Raw genomic sequence first — 19251 nt, 5'->3', positions numbered from 1 at the left:
CAGCCCTTAACATGATGATTATTCTATTAATTCTGGACAATAAGTAAAATTGAGATTACATGGAGAGTTGAGTTCTATGTTAACTTTTTGAAAACAGGAAAATCAAAGATTTCAGCAGCATAAGATACAAAACATTCATTCATTCAATTATTTATTGCTCTAAGGGACTTTATTAATAATAATTAAGTCAACAGAGTGATTCAAAAACATAAAATAAATCATAATTTCTTCTTAAATAGCTGAAATAAAAACTGTCAATATTAAAACAGGAAACAAATGTGAAACATATTCTATATACAACACAAAATAACGACAAATTAAATACATTCTATTCTAAATTAATTTGGTAATTCTGCTCTTAATAATTTATCGATTAATTGCTTTACAGAATAGGGAATCAGACTCTCTTTAAGTTAAATTAAATTATTTAAATTTCAATTAATTATTTAAGATTAAATAATAATCCTCTATTAGATTTACCAATTCATTAACTGGTTCTAATTAAAAACATAATTTCAACCTGTAATTGTTCTGCAGACACAGATTATAGATCATCAAGATTACTTATTTACGTATTACTTATGAAAACTTATTTTCTTTATGTTCATGGTAGTTAGTCTCTTACTTTGCACAGCTCCTGTGGTAGAGCTTCCCTTCCACTAGGTGTCGCTGCACCAAGTGAACGTGCTTGTCACAGGATGCACACTTGTTACTCAGGGTTCCTGTTTGATGGGATCGCTCCACTGGGACGTCCTGGAAGAGAGTGAGGGGGGGGGAGAGGGGGGAGGAGAGAACACCGAGTTGAAATGACAACTTCCTCAATGACGAATTTATCAGCAGACATTACTGTAACTGATCTGAGGCAAGTTGGGGATTTTTTGGTTTTTGATTTGTAAGAGGCCTCTTTAGGTATTTAGGTCGTGAAGTGTTCAGCTGGATGAACGTCAGCATTCATCATCACTTCATTGCAAAATCAACCTCTTTTGTTTTTTTTTTACTTTTGAGGGAAACTCAAGTTTCACCATCTTGAGCCGTGAACTCTGGAAAAGGTCGGGAGATTCTCCAGTGATTTACTTTCACACGTGAAAAGCACAGATTGTTTTATTGGATGTAACAGTGCCAATTATACAGCAGTATAATTCAAATGTATTTAATTTCTTTGTACATAGTTATTACCTGGCCTGCTTTGTCAATGGGGAATGTTTTGTTCTACTATGTCCACTTATAAGTTTAGATCTCCCACTTCACTTTTCCCCCTTTCCATCAAATAAATCCCAGTGCAGTCATCGCTGGACGCCACCGGTCTACGTTTTCATCCTGAGAGATTTGTATTGTTTTTGTCTCTCTCAGTTTTGCCGCGTTACAATCGTCATCATCGCTCCCACTGACTCATGTTGAATTCTCTGGACACTTTCCTGGTGGATTCTCACAAAGGCTCACTCGGGCATTCCGGAGAATGTCCTGCAGCGACTGACTCAGACAGTTACACATACAGTCCCTCTGGATGGTTTCAGCAGATTACCCAGAGTTCAGTTCAGGTCTGACTGCAGCTGTAGTCGTGTTTATTTGACGTATCCTTGCAGCAGCATTTACCTTTGTGACGTCCCTGCTTGGTTTTGGGGAGGGCGGAGGCCTGGTGAAGGGGGAGGAGCGGGGAGGGCTGTTCTCTCTGGCAGGCTTGGACCCGGGGAACACCTTCGCCACCACCGCCTGGTTCTTCTTTCCCGAGGGTTCATCTGTGGCGGCCTCGGCCGGACGCTTAATGGCTGCCATTCCACCGACTGTGTGCAAACACGAAGACACACAGACAGATCAGACGAGGGAGAGAGGGGGAGAGAGGGGGGACACAGCGAGACCCAGCGAGACATAGATACTCACTCGGGGAGCGTCCGTGGAAGTAGTTGTAGTACTGCGAGACGTAGGTCAGGATACTGAGGCGGTCGGGAACCTTCATGGCCACCATGTCTTCTGCGTCCAACAGAGCCGGGATCCCCAACTCCTCATCCGCCACCTTGAAGGCCTGCAGAGAACATGGACAGGAACAGAGGAGGCTCAGGAGGGAGTCTTTAGAAAAACTGGCCAAAGATGGAAGTGCATCAGTAAATCAAATAAGAGGAGAGCGTCTGACTCGGCAGGAGCTCGGAGACGTCCCCACATCTTCACATAATTCAGGCTAAGACGTCTGTTATTGATTTTCAAAGGGATGTGCCCCCCCCAGAGAGTTTAACGGACGCGTCCTCTGCAGAGTCTGAATAGCTTTGGCTCTTTTTTATGGCTGAACCTTAGAAAAGTGTGGAATTCCCACAGAAAGTCACGATAAGTCAATATTACTTCATGACAGAAACCTCACACCTTTAATAAACCTCCCACTGATGCTGTGAAGGAATTCAACCCTTTCTTCTCTGTGATTTATTGTTTACTTCCCACGTGTGCACCAGGTGTACAGTGAATTTGGATGTGGGCATATTGTTATAAGGTCCCATGCTGTCTGTGCCGTGCTCCTTCACATCAGCAGCTAAATAGCCTCAGTTCAGGCCACAGAGTCAATCAGCAGCTCCTGTGTTGAGGGAGCAGCAAAGTGAGTCAGGAATTTCCCAAACTCTCATTCAGCGACTCCATGGAAGCAGAAAGAAAAACATCTGTCAGAGGCAGGATTTACTTTATCAGGAATCATTGGTCATAAAGAACAATGTTGACTCTGCTGCGCCCTTTGATACTGTAATCTCTCACACTTCTCTTGTCTTTATATTCAACAGCCTGATTATATGAAAACAGTGTCGGACAACTTTCTGCACTTTTTAAATTATTCTATCACAGTTCAGGATTCAGAGTCTGGTCATGAAAAAATCCAGAGATAAAATCAACGTGTTTCAAAATCAACAAAGCAGCAAAAAGACCTGAGTTTGGCAACGACTCTTCTACTTTGTGATTTTGAAAATCCCCTGTTGCCCAACATCAAGTGTAAGTGATGCAATAGACACAACACAACAGACAGGTAGGAACTATTCATCGCTGCAAGGTTTTACTTTCATAACTGATCAATTATAACTTGACTTATTTGTACTTTACTGATTAAAAAGTCCGAAAACGTCTCTCATAAGACGAAGGCTTCGTGTTACTTGTAAAGGCCAGACGGTTGATATATACATATTGTTGTTTCTCCTTATTGACCACACTAAGCAGTTCACAGTTCAATTCAGTAAAGGAATCACGATTTTCTTGCTTAGAATTGATTTCACGCTCTATTCCACCGTCGGTCTCCTGTTCCTCTGCTTTACGTGGGCCAACGGCCATGTTGCTATTGGCTGAGGGAGACAGCGACAGACCCTCATCTATCAAAATACTACATCTGAGATATTTCATTGACAAGTGAAGTGATTCTGCTGCTGATACAATTAAGATAAATGCCCCGAATAACATGGTAATTGCTCAGTCATTTCTACATTTGAAGGGCCAGTTGTGGGTCAGGATGGAGAAGACTAACCCAAAGGTCAGTGGTTCGATTCCTGGCTTCTACAGTCCACCAGTGCTGAAGTGTCTTTATGCAAGATAATGGACCCCTAGATTACCCCTGTGTGTGTGTAATAAAAAACGTGCTGCATATAAAAGCATTGTAAGAACGAATGTGTGTGTGAGGGGGAGAATGGAAATTGTACTGGAATGGTGCTATATAAATACAGTCCATTTAAAAAAGCCACAAATATCAACCTGCTGGTGGCGCTAGAGGAAAAGTCAGGAGACCATCTGAGTCTTTAGGATTAATTTGCTGTCCATACGAAAAACTTCAAATCAATATTTCCGTCTCCTTATCGTAATGGAAGTGTTTTGATTAACTGGAGAATCAGGATCAATAATCGTCCTTTACCGAACCTTGTGTTTATACAAAATCCAGATCGTGAACCAGCCTCACCAGTTTGTTGTTGTCGTAGACATTGTCCTTCTTCAGCGACTCGAAATCGCTGCAACAGAGAACGAAAAAAAACATGAGTGAGAAAACACATGTGACCCAACTTCCCCCCATGATGCATGTGTTTACAATCAGTGTGCAGCAGAACATGTGAAACGTAGTCACTCTCAGAACCTTTACTTCTGCATATTTCATGACTGTGACACCAGTTGCATGAATCACTGATCACAAGCTCTCAAACTGAAACCAACACGGAGCTCAGACCACAGTCGTACAAGTCATGGAGGTGGATACGTGAAGTGACTCGGCCTGTAATCAGTTTGTTGCTTCTGTACACCTTCATATACATGAAACGTGCCCTCGCGCTCCTCTGGCTGTGGGTAAGAACTGGAGCAGACACATCTGGAGCAGCTGTGTCTCCATAGCAAGCCACAATAAACCCCCCAGAACCAAACTCATGGGTCCAAGTGAGACAGGACAAAGTTCAACCAGAGATGATGATGATCTAATCTAATGTGGAGTAAATATTAACTGCGACTCGCTGAAAAGATTTCAGAGGAAAAGTAAAAGCAAAAACCTTTTCAAAGACATTAATGTGACTGGTTTCAGGTTGAGACAGATGTCAGACATGTTGATACTAAGATGTTTATGGAGCATTCTCTAGTTTTAGTTTCTCAAATATAAGGATCTGCTGCTTTTCTCTGTTTTATATTACGGTCAGATGAATATCTAACCCTAACCCTAACCCTCAGTTGTCATTCAAACTCAAAAGGTTTAGTTTGTCCAGTCTGGGCTAATGTAAAAAACAATGGTGGCCTCAGTAGAGAGGACTCACTCCTGATGTTAATACAAAGTATTTAAAAATAAAGGGTCCATTCTAGAGTAAAGAAAACAACAATTTAAGCGAAACAAACTTCTGAAAACGTCGCTAGGATTATTGTATATTTAATTTCTGCCAATACATCTATTTCACCAAATTCTTACACACTGGAACTTTGAAATCCATGCAGACCATCCTGGGGCCGCATCTGCAGCCGGTCCCTCTGCTCTCAAGCTCAGCCCCTGCTCTTCCTGAAGAATCATGAAGCTTGTTCTCTAACCATGAAGCTTGTTCTCTAAACTAGAAGCTTGTTCTCTAAACTAGAAGCTTGTTCTCTAACCATGAAGCTTGTTCTCTAACCATGAAGCTTGTTCTCTAACCATGAAGTTTATTCTCTAACCATGAAGTTTGTTGTCTAACCATGAAGCTTGTTCTCTAACCATGAAGTTTATTCTCTAACCATGAAGCTTGTTCTCTAACCATGAAGTTTGTTCTCTAACCATGAAGCTTTTACTCTAACCATGAAGCTTGTTCTCTAACCATTAAATCTGTTCTCTAACCATGAAGCTTGTTCTCTAACCATGAAGCTTGTTCTCTAACCATGAAGCTTGTTCTCTAACCATTAAATCTGTTCTCTAACCATGAAGCTTGTTCTCTAACCATGAAGCTTGTTCTCTAACCATGAAGTTTGTTCTCTAACCATGAAGCTTGTTCTCTAACCATGAAGTTTGTTCTATAACCATGAAGCTTTTACTCTAACCATGAAGCTTGTTCTCTAACCATGAAGCTTTTTCTCTAACCATGAAGCTTGTTCTATAACCATGAAGCTTTTACTCTAACCATGAAGCTTGTTGTCTAACCATTAAATCTGTTCTCTAACCATGAAGCTTGTTCTCTAACCATGAAGCTTGTTCTCTAACCATTAAATCTGTTCTCTAACCATGAAGCTTGTTCTCTAACCATGAAGTTTGTTCTCTAACCATGAAGCTTGTTCTCTAACCATGAAGCTTGTTCTCTAACCATGACGTTTGTTGTCTAACAACAAACTTCAGCTGAAGTCAGACACCAGACCTGGAAGTAAAACCAGCACAGACTCGCTCTTCCTCCTCCAGTGAACTTCCAGCGGCTCCGTCGGTGGTTCAGTACTCACATGAGCTCAGGTCTGTGTCTGTGGATGAGGGCGCAGAAAGCCAGGCCGTCCCTGAACGACGTGGTCATGTTGGTGATGGCCACGTCCCGGTAGCCCTCGCACCGGAGCCGGCACCACTGCTGCAGCGCCTTGACGGCCGACATCCCGCCGGAGCTCCGAGCCGCACACGAGCCGCTGCCGGAGCCGAGTGAGAGCGCTGCGGCGCCGCGGAGCTGAGAGCGAGCGTCCGCCTCTGTCCCAACCCCCCCTCTAGAGGCAGCCTCCACAAAGTTTCCACAGCAGGAGAATGAGGGAGTGTGTGTCTCTCAGTGTGTGTCTGTGTGTGTGTGTGTGTGTGAGTGAGAGAGAGAGAGCGTGTGTGTGGGAATCACCAACAGAAAGTAGAAAGAAATGGGACGTGACACCTGTGAAAGGTCGATGATGACGTTGCATGGGTGGAGTTCCACCTTTCCTCTTCTTTAACTCTTTCTCAGGGTCTGTGTGTGTGTGTGTGTGTGTGTGTGTGTGTGTGTGTGTGTGTGTGTGTGTGTGTGTGTGTGTCTGTGTGTGTGATTGTTTATCTTCTAATATATTTTTGTTTATTTTGTACCCTAACATATTTTATATTGTTTGGACACAGATATTTAATCTGTTTGTGTAAATAAACCAATTAACAAACATGTGTGTGTGTGTGTGTGTGTGTGTGTGTGTGCGTGTGTGTGTGCGTGTGCGTGTGCGTGTGCGTGTGCGTGTGTGTGTGTGTGTGTGTGCGTGTGTGTGTATGTGTGTCCTAAACATGTAGAAATAAGTCATGCATGAGGTCATGAGGTCACGCCCTTCAGGTGATTCTTACCAGAGCTACCAAACCAGAAAAATGTTTTATAATAAACAACTGAATGATTATTACCTGTTGTGTTTTGAAACCTTCAGGTCCGTCACAAGCAAAGTGAATATCACAGGTCAAAGGTCACCAACATTCGGGCCCTGCAGTGCATCAGAGATGGGTTTCCCGTGGTTCAGTGATTCTCACAGAAGGGATTTGTCTACTACAGGAACTACACAACCATGTGAAGGTAAGTTTGGTCTTGACAAAGGTTGTTGTACTAGTTTCTTATTACTTCCAGGTGATTTTATTTCCCTGTGTACTGACCCCAGAGCTGTTTCAGAGAATTGTACGAACTGCCAGGACTAAAATATACCTGCTTTAGACCAGAGCCTGAGGCATTGTGGTGACAAACAAAAGAACACAATAAAACAGAGCTAAAAATAACTATGTAATAAGAATGAAGCTCTAACTAAGATTTACACCCCCCCCATGTGTAGCTCTGTAATCCTCCTAGATTAAACATGCATTAACAAAGCCGAGCATAAGACACGACACACCTCCTCAACACTGCTGAGTCAGCTTCTCCCTGAACAGTGGCCTGAACGTGGGTGTGGCCACGTCTGCAGTCGTTCATGTTGTGTAGTAAAAAACTTCACTTCAGGGGACAACGTGCACGACGGCAGATGAATTATACTTCAATGCATTGACCATTACATACATGCATGTGTCTTTGGTAACAGGATAAACTGTGAAAACTTAGGTGTGGTTGATTCTTGTGTCAGTCCTGTCCTGTCATGTCTGCCTGGGTGCGTTGAAGGAGGCGGGCGGTGTCTATTCACCGGGTTACCTGACACCTGAACGCATCACATGGTGTGTTCACAGGCGGCAGGAAGTTAACAAAGAGGGAGAAACGCTTTGTTTAACCGACTGAAACCTGCTCACTTGGCTCCACCTCCGACTCCTCAGGGCTCGTTTGTGTTATGTCATTAGTCAGCTGGAAGATTTGGGCCCAACACACAGAAGAGAACCAAACCAATAAGTTCACAGTTTGGTTCTGTTGATCCATCACTTTGGTTCGGAATGAAATGTCCTAGCCAGTTCTCCGGACTTTCTGAAAACGGCTGATGTACAAAACTGAAGCCACAGCTTCCTGGTTACGGTGGCTGCCATCTTGTGCTGGTGACGTGGAGGCAGGACTAAAACCTATACTTCAGCTAGCCACCAGGGGGCGATCGAGATGCTTTGACTTTGGTAAGAACTTACAGAGACGCTAAAAATGGCTGTTTGACGTTTTTCCCTTTTTTCTTACATGAGTTAAGTCAAACAAATATAAACTTTTGAATTCTTAAAAACCACCAAGGTTAATTATGTGAGAGTGGGTTCAAGGTTACAGAAATGAAACTACAGATAAAACCTGACTCACAGCTAAAAACAACTAAGGTGACTTCATAGAAGAAGAAGAAGAAGGGCAGTGGAAAAAGAAAGTCTCTGCGCAGAAAATTAAAGTGTTTATTGAACAAGCTGCTTTTAGTCTTTAGTGTCTCTCAGAATGAAACTCTTCACTTGCAGGGATTTTCTTTCACTTTCTGTAACATCTGGAGATATTGTCTCATCGGTTTCTCAGAGAATGATTCATGCATCTTGATGAAAACAGTCAGACATGTTCAGGGGACTGATCTAAATCTGGATCTAGTGAATTGAAATGTGGTTTCATGAGGCCTTTTAATCTGTGTTTTCATTTGTGCAAAGTTATGAAACAATTTGCCTTATTGTCTCTTCCTGGGATTTGTCTGCATGAGATGTGCTGCGTCTTGAAAACAGGCGACCTCAGAGAAGCCCAGACAGAAACACAATTTCTCTTTTCATTTTTAGAAATGTCCAAACCACGACACTTAATCACTCGTCACTTTTGCAAACATCTTTTATTTTCTTTTTGGTTCAAAATGTACATTTCAAGCCCGGGGGGGGGTTGTAAATCAAACTGCCCTTTAAAGTCCTGATGGGCTGCGTCCTTCTCTCAACATGCCGACCATACAAACACAACCCCCCCCCCCCCCCCCCTCCCACACACACAAATACTTAATCCTCCCAAATCCAGACAGGAAATGCCCTCGTCAGTGGAGCAGAATGCTTTTGACAGACCCCCGCTGTTTTCTCTCTCTCTCCCCCTCTCTGCTGAATGATATATGTTCCCTCCTCAATCTGCCATCTGGAAACAGTTAGTCTGTGAACGTTTGCACAGAGCCAATAAAAACACGTCTATCTCAGGTCTATCGGCAGCAGAGGACAGTTCAGGCCTGCTATCACAGAGAGGGGGGGGGGAACAAGCTGTTTGCTTTCACTTTCAGGAGCTAATGTGTGTGGGTCTTCAGTTGTATGTGTGTGTGTGTGTGTTGGACACAATCAGATACTTGTTTGGTTCCATGACTCATGAGGTCCAGTCGGATTCTTCTGGCTCAGAGTCAGAGCTTCCTTCACAGTTTACATCTTGTTTTCTGGTTTGATTCTTTTGGCCGAAGCGACGACACAGACGAGGAGCAGAGGGGTTTCCTCCAGAAGAGACACAAAGATTTGAGTGGAGATGGAGTCACGTGACTTAATGACAGACATCCTGAGGACCACCCCACCCCAAATCAACTAAACCACTGGGCTTTCACACGGTGGAGATTTGAGGACGTGTTAGTAAAATACATAAGATAAACAGTAAAAACTTATTGTGCTGTTTCTTGTCAAGGTTTGAATTTATTCCACAACTTGTATTTAAATAGTAAATAAAGACTCAAACTGAAAGAAACCTCTTTGTTTAGATTTTTAAAGGAGATGGGTTATTTATATTACTCGCCTAAATCTTCTATTTTAAGGTTAAGGTCAACATCTCTGATTTCTTATCTTTAATAAAATACGTATTTCTATACATGGCTTTACTTGCAACGCCTATTTTATTTGATAACTCTTATTTATTCTATTTACATTCTTTAGATTAATAACGGCTTGATATTTAAACAGTTTTTAATTGCTTTTATCAGTCCATCTCTTAAAGCACTTTATTATGAAAAGTGCTATATTGATAGTTATTATTTTTATTTGCTGTTTTAGGAGAAATCACATCTATTATGAGAAATGACTCGACCATGAGTCCCAGCATTGAGTGACTGCGCCCTCTAGTGGCGTATTGTGCTTCAGCACCACAGGTTCATGACACAAATTCAGCCAAGATCAAAATAAACTTTATTCAGATATAATCTTCTGATCTCGTTAGGACTCATAACACGACTTAAAACATGTAAAATAATTTAAAAGTTCAAAATACAGAGAAATTAAGAGATTAGTTTAAAATTCAACACATTTCCTTTCATGTGTCGCTGCCCTGAAATATTCTTCATTTTATACTTTACGTGTCCTAGAGTAAAACTCTAAATATTTAAATTCAGAAAACAAAGCTCATTGATGAAACACAGGGATCTGTCGGCGTCACCGTCTCAGTTCATTTAACACGAGTACACATGCACTGATGAAACTATTTTAAAATGTTCTATAAGGTGCAGAAAATCCATAAGTTCAGATCACGTTTCCACAGCTTTATGGTCAGATTTAGGCAGAATTAATTTAACAGCTAGAAAACTTGACTAAACCAGCTCAAGAAGATGTTTCCAGCTTCACGTGTTGGTTGCAGTCCACTAACAGAAGCGTCACAGTACGTCCACAGAACAGTTACAGCTGATGCAAGTCTAATTTCACAGTTCCACCGTCGTCTTCAGGCAAAGCAGTGCACTGAATAAAAGATTAGAACGGAACAAACCAGAAACGCTCAGAAACACACAAACAGAAACAGGCACCTGTGTCGTCCTTTACAATACTGCAGAACAATTAGGGCAACAATCGGCTGTAAACAGCATTAAAACACATAGAATTTACTACTTCAGGCTCCCGTCCCCTTTCCAGGGGGGTGATTATCAGTCTCTTCTGTTTATTGCACGTCATGTTTCTGCTAATTCAATTTAATGAGGTGCTCAGGCGATTGAAGTGAGCTGAAAATAAAGCTGATGTACAAAGCAAAGCTGTTTGTTTGTTTTGTTTAAATCTCCTCAGCGAGTGTCATTAACGTCAGATATTCAAAGCAGAGTCTAAACTACCGCTCTGCACCCAGAGAAGCTTCAGTGCGTTTGAAGTTTGTGAGATGACGTCGCACAATGAATAGAATTAACACAAACTCATCTTCAGTCACATCATCCGTCCAAACTGGGTTTTGTTTTGGCTCTGAGCTCAATCGCGTTTGACCCAAATGGATTTAAAAAGCTAAAACCAGCGATGTTCAGGTGAAACGCTGCTTCTCAGCCTGGTGTTCAGTCAAAGTTCAACTCTCACAGTTATTTTCCCGCCCAGTGTTCTGGATTAAAGAGTCCAAACCATGAAAAGCATCCCTCCGGCTGCGTTCACTCATTCAAACGTCATCACATCCAGCTGATGGTGAAGTTCTGACTGAGGTTCAGACCGAGATCTGAAACTGTCAACACCTGCAGTGAGAGAAAGAGGAAAAACAAAAAGGTTGTCACATTGAGAAGAGCCTGTTCTAAATCCACGGATAAAAAACTACACGAAGAAACAAGCACAACCATTGTATCACATTCCCTCACCTGGTTGGCTCTGTACGTGAATGCTGCATCTTGGGAGTTCACCGTCACTCTGCTGGGCTTCTCCTTCACACCGTAGAAGGAGGCCGAGTCCACGGTGATGTACGTGGCCTCGATGTCACCGTGGATTACCCGCGACGTCATCACCTTCTACAAAACCACACGATGGAAGTCACTTCACATGGAAACACGCGTTTCAGTTAATTATCTGACAACGATGGTGTTTGAAAGATGTAAGATCCCATCCAGGTATGTTTTCAAGACATTAAATAACTAACTAAATCAATTATCTGGTTAAAAACAGTTCCTTAAGTTTTTCTGGATTCTGTGAAGTTTCCATATACGAGCAGGTGAAAAAGAAGAAATGTCAGAATCAGCCGAATTTTCTCTAGAAACACATTTTTCCAACACAACCAGATGTTTCTCTGTAGAAAAGGCTGCTGTGTTTGAAGCCACTTTCACACTAGACAAATAAAACACCACAAACAGTCTTCAGAGATAAGGAAGCGATCAGTGTTCACTTCTGCGTTACGTGTCTCGGCATGGACGCCGCTCTACCATCGGCTCCAGCTCAGACCTGCAGAGTCTGAAGCGTCACAGCCCAGTGGACAGGACCTGATTCCTGAGCCTTTTCCCACAGAGACTCTATGACCAGCATCACAGAGACAATAAAGGTTTATTGCCCGTGTCGGTAACTTATACGGCTCTTTGTCATCTCAGCCACAGAGTCTAACTGTCTCCGTTCAAGAAGCTCAAGATCATCATTCAGTTTGAAGAGACTCAAGTTAAAGACATGAAACAGTTACAGTCACTGGCCTCTGCTGCTTTCTACTGTTAACGGTGAAATGACAACAGGAAAGGAGTCAACCCCGTTTCATTGTGTTTAAAAAAAACTTCATATTCGATTTTGAAGTTTTAAAAAAATCTCACAATTTGACCTGAAACATAATCTCTTCATTTCATAATCCACCGTTGAATCAAACAAGTTCAGACGCAGCTCGTGCAGGATATCAAACGGCCTCCTGTGAGATGTGGGTGGGTGAAACCAGGCTGGAATGAGGCCATGAGGGTAGATTCCTCCAAGGCAGAAACTAAACAAGTGGGAGCACCTGCGTGACGCTGAAGAGGAGGTAGCTGTAGCTGCCCGTCTCGAACGTGTCGATGCTCTGGCCGTCGTCCCAGAACAAATCTCCAGCGGCTGAACCGTCGTCAGAGAGAGCGGAGAGCAGGTGGAGCGGCTGACCGCTGCTCACCCACAGCGTCAGGTTGGGCACCTGCACACAGGAAATCAAACAGGAACACGTTACATTAGAAACTACAGATTACAAGGAGCCACACTGACAGAATCTAAATGGAAGATGTGACAGAAATATTCTTGAATCCTTAAAACAATTATTTATATTGTTTACAGAAACTCAAAAGCTCAGTTCACCCAAAATCAAAACATTTCCCACTCTCCTTCATTTGTTTTTTACCCTTGATGAAAGATTTGCATTTACTCCCTCTGGCAAGGTTTTGTTTTTGCCAAAGTCCTCTGGTTCATTTCACTGTTTGTCAGGATGATTAGGCAAAAACTACAGAACTCATTTCCAAGGAAATTGGTGGAAGAACAAGGATGACATTTTTTTTTTTTATGCGATTCTGAACATAAAAGCCAATCCATTATTCTTCCTTCACATTTCGAGATAAACAAGGCTGATTTTTGTACATTTTGCGGTTCATATGTTTTGGGGATATGACTGAAGGACTGAAAGGTAAATTATAGTTTTTTAATGTATATTGTTTTGCAGATTTCTGTCTAAATTTTGTCGTACATGTCCTGCTTCGTTCACCGTGGCACAAACACTTTTCAAAACAAATTTGAAAATTGTTCAGATAATAGGAATTTGATGATGCAACAGTAAAGTAAAACTCCCATTTACCTGTGTTGGTAAAATTGTTCCTTCACGTAAATGCAAGTTGATCTTATCTAGAGGGGCTTGAAGTCGAACCTCTTCACCTTTACTGATCAGAGAATCACCCTGAGGAGAACAGCAACACACATTAGATCACTGATACATTTACAGGAAGTAGAATACGCCTGTGTTAAGTGTAGTGCTCACAGTGTAGTAGTCAAACCACTTCCCCTGTGGGAAGTAACCGTCCACATAATCGACTTCAGGATCCAACACTGGTGTCACCAACAAACTCTTCCCCCACAGGAACTGTTTGTCAATCCCATAGGTTCCCACATCTTTTGGAAACCTGTCGAGTAAAGGAAACATTTAGAGTGATGTATAAAGGGAAACAAAGATGTTTTATTTGCTCTACTTACTCAAACATCAGTGGACGTGCAACAGTGTGTCCGCGGGCATGTGCGTGATGAAAGAGAGTGTAGAGGACGGGGAAGAGGGAGTAACGCAGCAGCAGAGCCTCTTTCATGGCCGTCCGAGACAGTGGACTGAAAACTGTCGGATCCTGAGGCTGCAAATAAATCACATACATTTTAAGATCCATAAAGGAGAGATGGACAAACTACAGCGATGTACATCTCTGAATTGTTGCTTTACTGCTGGAGCAGTGATGTTAAACTGTATGAACCTGCATGTCGATGGAGTTGTGGTTGCGTGTGAAGGGATAAAAAGCTCCGAGCTGCGTCCAGCGGACACACAGCTCCTCCTGCGGCTCCTCGCTGAAGCCGCAGATATCTGCCCCCACCAGCGGGATGCCCAGGAGGTTGAAGGTCAACATACCTGAACACACACACACACGCAGAGAAACTCAATATCCAATAGTTTAATTGACAATTTCCTAAAAACAATTCTGAAATTTAACACTTGAAGAAACATCACTTTGATCAGAACCAACTAACATAACACAAATCATCTTCGAAAACACTTAATTTTACATGTATTTTTATTCAGGACGTGTAATACATAGCTTTGAGTGATCTGACCTGATATTGAGGAATATAGATCTTTCCATTGGCTCCTGTTGTCTCCCAGCCAGTGACCAGAATACATCCCCTGACTGGGGAAGGTGGAGCGAGAAATCACGAACGGTCTTTTTGCAACAATCCTCTTCAGAGCGCTGGACAAGAGGAGGGAGAGAAACCAAAGGACAGAGATCTTTCATTTAGTTAAAAAGTATTTCCCTGTTTGGTATTTTATCTATTGTGTGTGTGTGTGTGTGTGTGTGTGTGTATATTTCACTGGTCCTGACCTGGCAGATGCTTTAGCTTCCATGAGTCCATACAGACTGTGCATATTATAGTGTATCGACTGCTTTTGTTGTGCAGTGGCACAAATTGTGTTTCCTCTCAGCAAACCTCCAACAACACCTGAAAGGTAAAAGACTCAGCTTTACTTTTTGTTCATGTAGCGTTTGTTGTGTGATTTGAGCTTGAGGTGTGTATCTGTATCTCCCACCAGGTGTGTAAGGAGGATTCTCAAGACTGTTTGATGGACAGCCATTAGTGGATCCATCCAGGAAGTTTGACGGCTCATTCATGTCCTGAAAATGATGACATAGATGTCAGGGAGAATCACCTCAATAATAATAATCATCATCAAGGTCATGGTTTTGTCTTTTTCGCCAATTTCAATACTTACAATCCATAATCCATCGAATGGCACTTTATCGTAGAACCTCTGGAGGTTTTCATACCACCACTCATGTGTCACTTCATCAGAGAAGTCAGGGTATGCTGTCAAACCAGGCCACACCTGCGAGGAGGGAGGAGTTTATTTATATTGGAGATCGAGTTTAGGGCAACAAAATGCAACTTTTTCTGAGCAACAGCGCCCCCTGCAGCCACATGTGCTGATTCATTCTGTTATGCTATGTGTCAGAGCGTTGCTGTTGTTTTCATGTAGAGAAAATAACTAGATCTATTTAAGTGCATATGCATACTGTTGCTTTAAATCAGTATAATTTTGATATGCGAGCAGCCAGTGTGATATGGAGCCTCATGTCTCACCTTCCCAATGAGTGTCTTTCCTTCAGCGTCCTTAATAAAAACTCCTCTCTTCAGTCCTTCATCGAACGGCCAGTACGAGCCCTCAGGCTGAGTGCTGCTGATACCCGGGTCCTGCAGGTTGAGAAACAACAGCCTCACAAACACAAGCCACAGCAGAAATAAACCACACATGGATGAAAGTAAAAAGTCCCTGTTTACCAGGATCATGACATAGCGCTGGTTATGATCGTGCAGATCCTTGACCAGGTCGGGCAGCGTCGCAAAATTCGTTGAGTCGAGCGTAAAGTCCAGATATTGATCCATGTAGTCGATGTCATTCCACTGGACGTCCTGCGAACAAAACCACAAATTATGATAAACACAAAATACAGAAAAAAAAGCTAAATACCGACCTGCAAAAACAAACTATCTGCTGCAGTCCACTTTACCTGAGGCATCCCATAATTCCTCATCTTCTTGACAACCTCCCAGGTAGAATCACTTGTTTTGTAACCCCAGCGACAGAGGTGGTATCCTAGAGCCCAGTAGACGGGCATAGCCGGGAATCCTAGGACGAGACAGAGGGATTAAGAGAGAAGCAGGGTGTGAGGTGAGGTGAGATAACCTTGTCTAACAAACTGTTTATATGTAACAAACAAATCAAAGTCATGTTCTCTACGCAACACGTCTCACACTGACCTATGACCTCCACATACTGTTCAATAACTGAACCAGGATCAGGACCAAGGAAAACGTAAAAGTCGAGGATTCCCCCGATGGAACGCCAGGTCAGGGCCGGAGCCGGCTGCAGGGCCACATCTGAGGAAAGAGAAAAACACGTGATGAAAGGATAGTTACTCATGAGAAAGAAAAGACCTGAGACATTCAGATACAAGTTCATGAAGGTAGAGGAGAGAGAGAGAGAGAGAGAAAGAGAAAGAGAAAGAGAAAGAGAGAGAGAGAGAGAGAGAGAGAGAGAGAGAGAGAGAGAGAGATTCTGCAAATATAGTGAGTTTTTGTTTTTGGGTGTGTTCTCCTGTTCACTCTCCTCCCACCAATTATAAAATAGAATAAGTGATGTACTTTGTTTGTTTTCACATCTAATTGGCAACAACTAAAAGGCTGAATATATCTTTATAATTGATATTTACTGTTGAGGACCTTTAAAAAGTTGATCGCAGCTACTTCTGCTTTTATAAATCCACTTGACTTTGTCGACGGTGGTCACGTGAACAGTTGTGAAATCTTCCCACGATGAGCATCAGCTGTTTATTGCATGCGTCACTTCACGTAGTCAGAAACATGAAGCGGACGTGAGAGGGAGAAGCCGACTGACCCATTGCGTTGCTGTTGAGCAGGAAGAAGCCGTGTGCGATCCCTCCCTCCTCCATTACCAGGTAAAAGGGATGGGCTCCGTACAGGTTTGTCTGTTCCTGCATTAAAGACAACAACACAAGGATATTACTGTTAAACTGTAAATTAAGCACCTGACTGTTTCAGAACTGAACCCTTATCAACACGTCTCCTTTTCCTAGTATGACATGTTTGCTGTGGAACCAGCTGAGGGTTCATATCTGCACTCGCAGCTCAAATATTATAATAACTGTTGAGGTTCTGGTACCGTAGGAGGGACGTCCCTGGCCCACATGGTGAGCGTGTTCCAGTGGACGTCGTGAAGGAAGGTGGAGCGATGCTCCCCCAGGCCGTAGATGAACTGACTGGGCAGGGAGGTAGAGAACTGGAGGAACTGATCAGCGTAGAAGAGAGGAGCCACTGTGGTGTTCAGACTAACAGGGAACCAAACACACAAACACAGTATTAATATAGAATTTGTACTTCCTGGTTTGTCCAGTAGTAGCCAACTCAAGTCGGACTTACAGCACCGCTCCTGTCGATCTTCTCTTCACAATGAGACCAAACGGCTCCTTTGAAAGCTCCACAACATAGTCAGGACTTGCTGCCTTCTTGGTGGCATTGGGGACAGAGATCGGGACTTCGAACCGAGCATCAGAAGGGTCGGTTATCTGAAAAAAGACACATCAGACAAACTATTTGTATTTCAGTTAACGTCCAGAGAATCGACAGCAGTATGGAGCAATTCCAATGTTTACTCTTTTAGCTCAAGGTTTGTGCGTCCTCCACTCACCCTGACACGCAGCCGTGTGTCCGTCTCATGACGTATATCCACCTCCAGAGTGAGAATGTCTGCTGGGTAATAGGTCTTCATCTTCCTCACGAGCGTACCTCTCTGCCCCAGGGATGTGTCGTTTATTGACACAAGCGAGTAGGAAGGGAAATCCGGAGGATAGAAACACCAGGGGATACCATTTCCCCCTGATGGATGTCTGGCAGAAGAGGAGGGGGAGGAGGCGGGGACAAAGCAACAGTTCCTCGCCTCACACATCTCTTTGGTCACCACCACTCCTCTCTCCGGGTAGCAATCGAACCTCCACGCCTCTGGGATTAAACTGCAAGCCTCACGGCGGGGGGCAGTTGCAGTGTCGTTTACTGCTGTTCGGGGAGTCTGTGCCGGGGCAGGTGGCAGAGGTCTATGTGGATCTCGGTTGGACGGCCCGTGAAGCCAGAACATGGTGCCCAGGAGCCAGCCGCCGAAGAGGAGGAGCAGCAGGCAGCCAATCACCAGGAGGCCCTTGGTGATGGAGCATGACGGAAATCGTGGGAGCAGCGCGGCTTCCTCTGGCTCCCGCACCTTGAAACACAGCAGGGAAATAAATAAGCAACACACAGAGAAACGCAAAAACTAAAAGGAGTCAAGAGGACACTGGTTATTTTAACGTCATGCCAAATATTTGGCTATATTATAGAAATACATACATCTTCAACTAACATATACAGAAAACAAATATGTCCTTCTATACACACTTTCAAACAACATAAGCTCAGTGGTAACTTGATGAGGCACATGACTAAAATCTGATTCAACCCAAACTCACAGGAATCTCTTCTTGGACGGGTCGTTGCTCCTCTGTCAACACTGCACTGCAGAACTGAACATCCTCAGGGTTCAGCCGCTTGTATGAAACCATCCTGACCGTGTGGGTTTGTCCAAGTGAGCGACTGGACACACGCAAGACAGAAGACAGGCAGGGACACAAAGGTCAGTACAGGGAGAGATGTCGTTTCCTGCTTTTTAGGGTTTGATGGAAGAAGTGAAAAAGTGAAGTGATGAAATAGCTGCTTACTTTAAATGTAAATTTTGTAGAGCGGATTCTTTTTACAAGTTAGGGGTTAAAGAATAACATCTCTTTAGCGTCAACAACACCAGTGACGAAATAAGTATTCAGATCCTTTAGTAAAGTAAATACAAAAGTACAAAACGTCCTGTTTAGCTCAGCTCCTGCTAAATTCACCTCCTGCTAACACTAGCTCCTGCTAACTTCACCTCCTATTAACTTCAGCTATTGCTAACCTCAGCTCCTGCTCAGCTCAGCTCCTGCTAACCTCACCTCCTGCTAACTCCAGCTCCTGCTAACTTCACCTCCTATTAACTTCAGCTATTGCTAACCTCAGCTCCTGCTAACTTCACCTCCTGCTGACTTCAGTTATAGCCCCTCCATTCCCAACCCAACTGGGTGAAGGTCAAAGTTCACCCATGAAACCCTGGAGCACCTCGTTAACAGCAGTTCTCCGCCATGTCTGTAGTTAGGGGGAAACAAAGCACGTCCTTCACGGACTGACAGGAGCCGGCGGTGCGTTACTGGAGCTAAAACAACGTTTATTAGCGTTAGCTTCCTTTAGCATCACAGTTAATGTTAGCTAGTGTAAGCTAACCACGGCTGACGCGGTTGTTTACATTAGCTGCACTTACCGGGATGTTCTCTAAGCTTCGCTCGGTAAAAACTGCGCAGACATCGGAACGTTATGTTAAATAAACACTACGTCAGTGACGTATTTCGTAACTTCGCTGACCTGAACTGTCCAGACAGTGTGCGTCTGTTTATCTATGTGTCACGTTCACTGCGCCTCGTAATTTACACCGC

At 43.2% G+C, this 19251-nt stretch overlaps 2 protein-coding genes across 4 annotated transcripts in view; both read right to left on the bottom strand.

Moving 5' to 3' along the window:
- The window catches only part of LOC133953889 (MICAL-like protein 2), a gene marked incomplete in the record, with an annotated part of 14973 nt that extends 8718 nt beyond the window's left edge, over positions 1-6255 (bottom strand). The window contains 5 exon segments of the mRNA XM_062388044.1: positions 626-753; positions 1594-1781; positions 1879-2020; positions 3911-3959; positions 5878-6255. Of these exon segments, the coding sequence (XP_062244028.1) occupies positions 626-753; positions 1594-1781; positions 1879-2020; positions 3911-3959; positions 5878-6020 (650 nt within the window).
- A 3638-nt stretch (positions 6256-9893) lies between these two features.
- Positions 9894-19233, bottom strand: gaa2 (alpha glucosidase 2). 3 transcript variants are annotated; one of them, XM_062387499.1, is made up of 22 exons: positions 19080-19227; positions 18881-18974; positions 18205-18328; positions 17397-17960; positions 17129-17274; positions 16872-17037; positions 16587-16683; positions 15950-16069; positions 15700-15818; positions 15470-15601; positions 15272-15382; positions 14904-15017; positions 14721-14805; positions 14515-14632; positions 14249-14382; positions 13894-14045; positions 13628-13776; positions 13416-13557; positions 13236-13334; positions 12423-12587; positions 11317-11463; positions 9894-11196 (listed from the first exon to the last, which is right to left on the bottom strand). In XM_062387499.1, exons 3-22 carry the CDS (start codon positions 18295-18297, stop codon positions 11134-11136), a joined length of 2916 nt encoding a protein of 971 aa, XP_062243483.1. In that variant the 5' UTR covers positions 18298-18328; positions 18881-18974; positions 19080-19227; the 3' UTR covers positions 9894-11133. The 3 variants fall into 3 exon arrangements, with proteins under 3 accessions (XP_062243483.1, XP_062243484.1, XP_062243486.1); XM_062387500.1 differs by lacking the exon at positions 18881-18974 and having other exon boundaries at positions 19080-19233; XM_062387502.1 differs by lacking the exons at positions 18881-18974; positions 19080-19227 and adding an exon at positions 18454-18840.
- Positions 19234-19251: the final 18 nt, after the last annotated feature.

The sequence above is a fragment of the Platichthys flesus genome, chromosome 5, assembly GCF_949316205.1.
Source record: "Platichthys flesus chromosome 5, fPlaFle2.1, whole genome shotgun sequence".
Taxonomy (NCBI): domain Eukaryota; kingdom Metazoa; phylum Chordata; class Actinopteri; order Pleuronectiformes; family Pleuronectidae; genus Platichthys; species Platichthys flesus.
The sequence above is the reverse complement of the archived record's forward strand: the minus strand, read 5'-3'. Positions and strand labels throughout refer to the sequence as shown.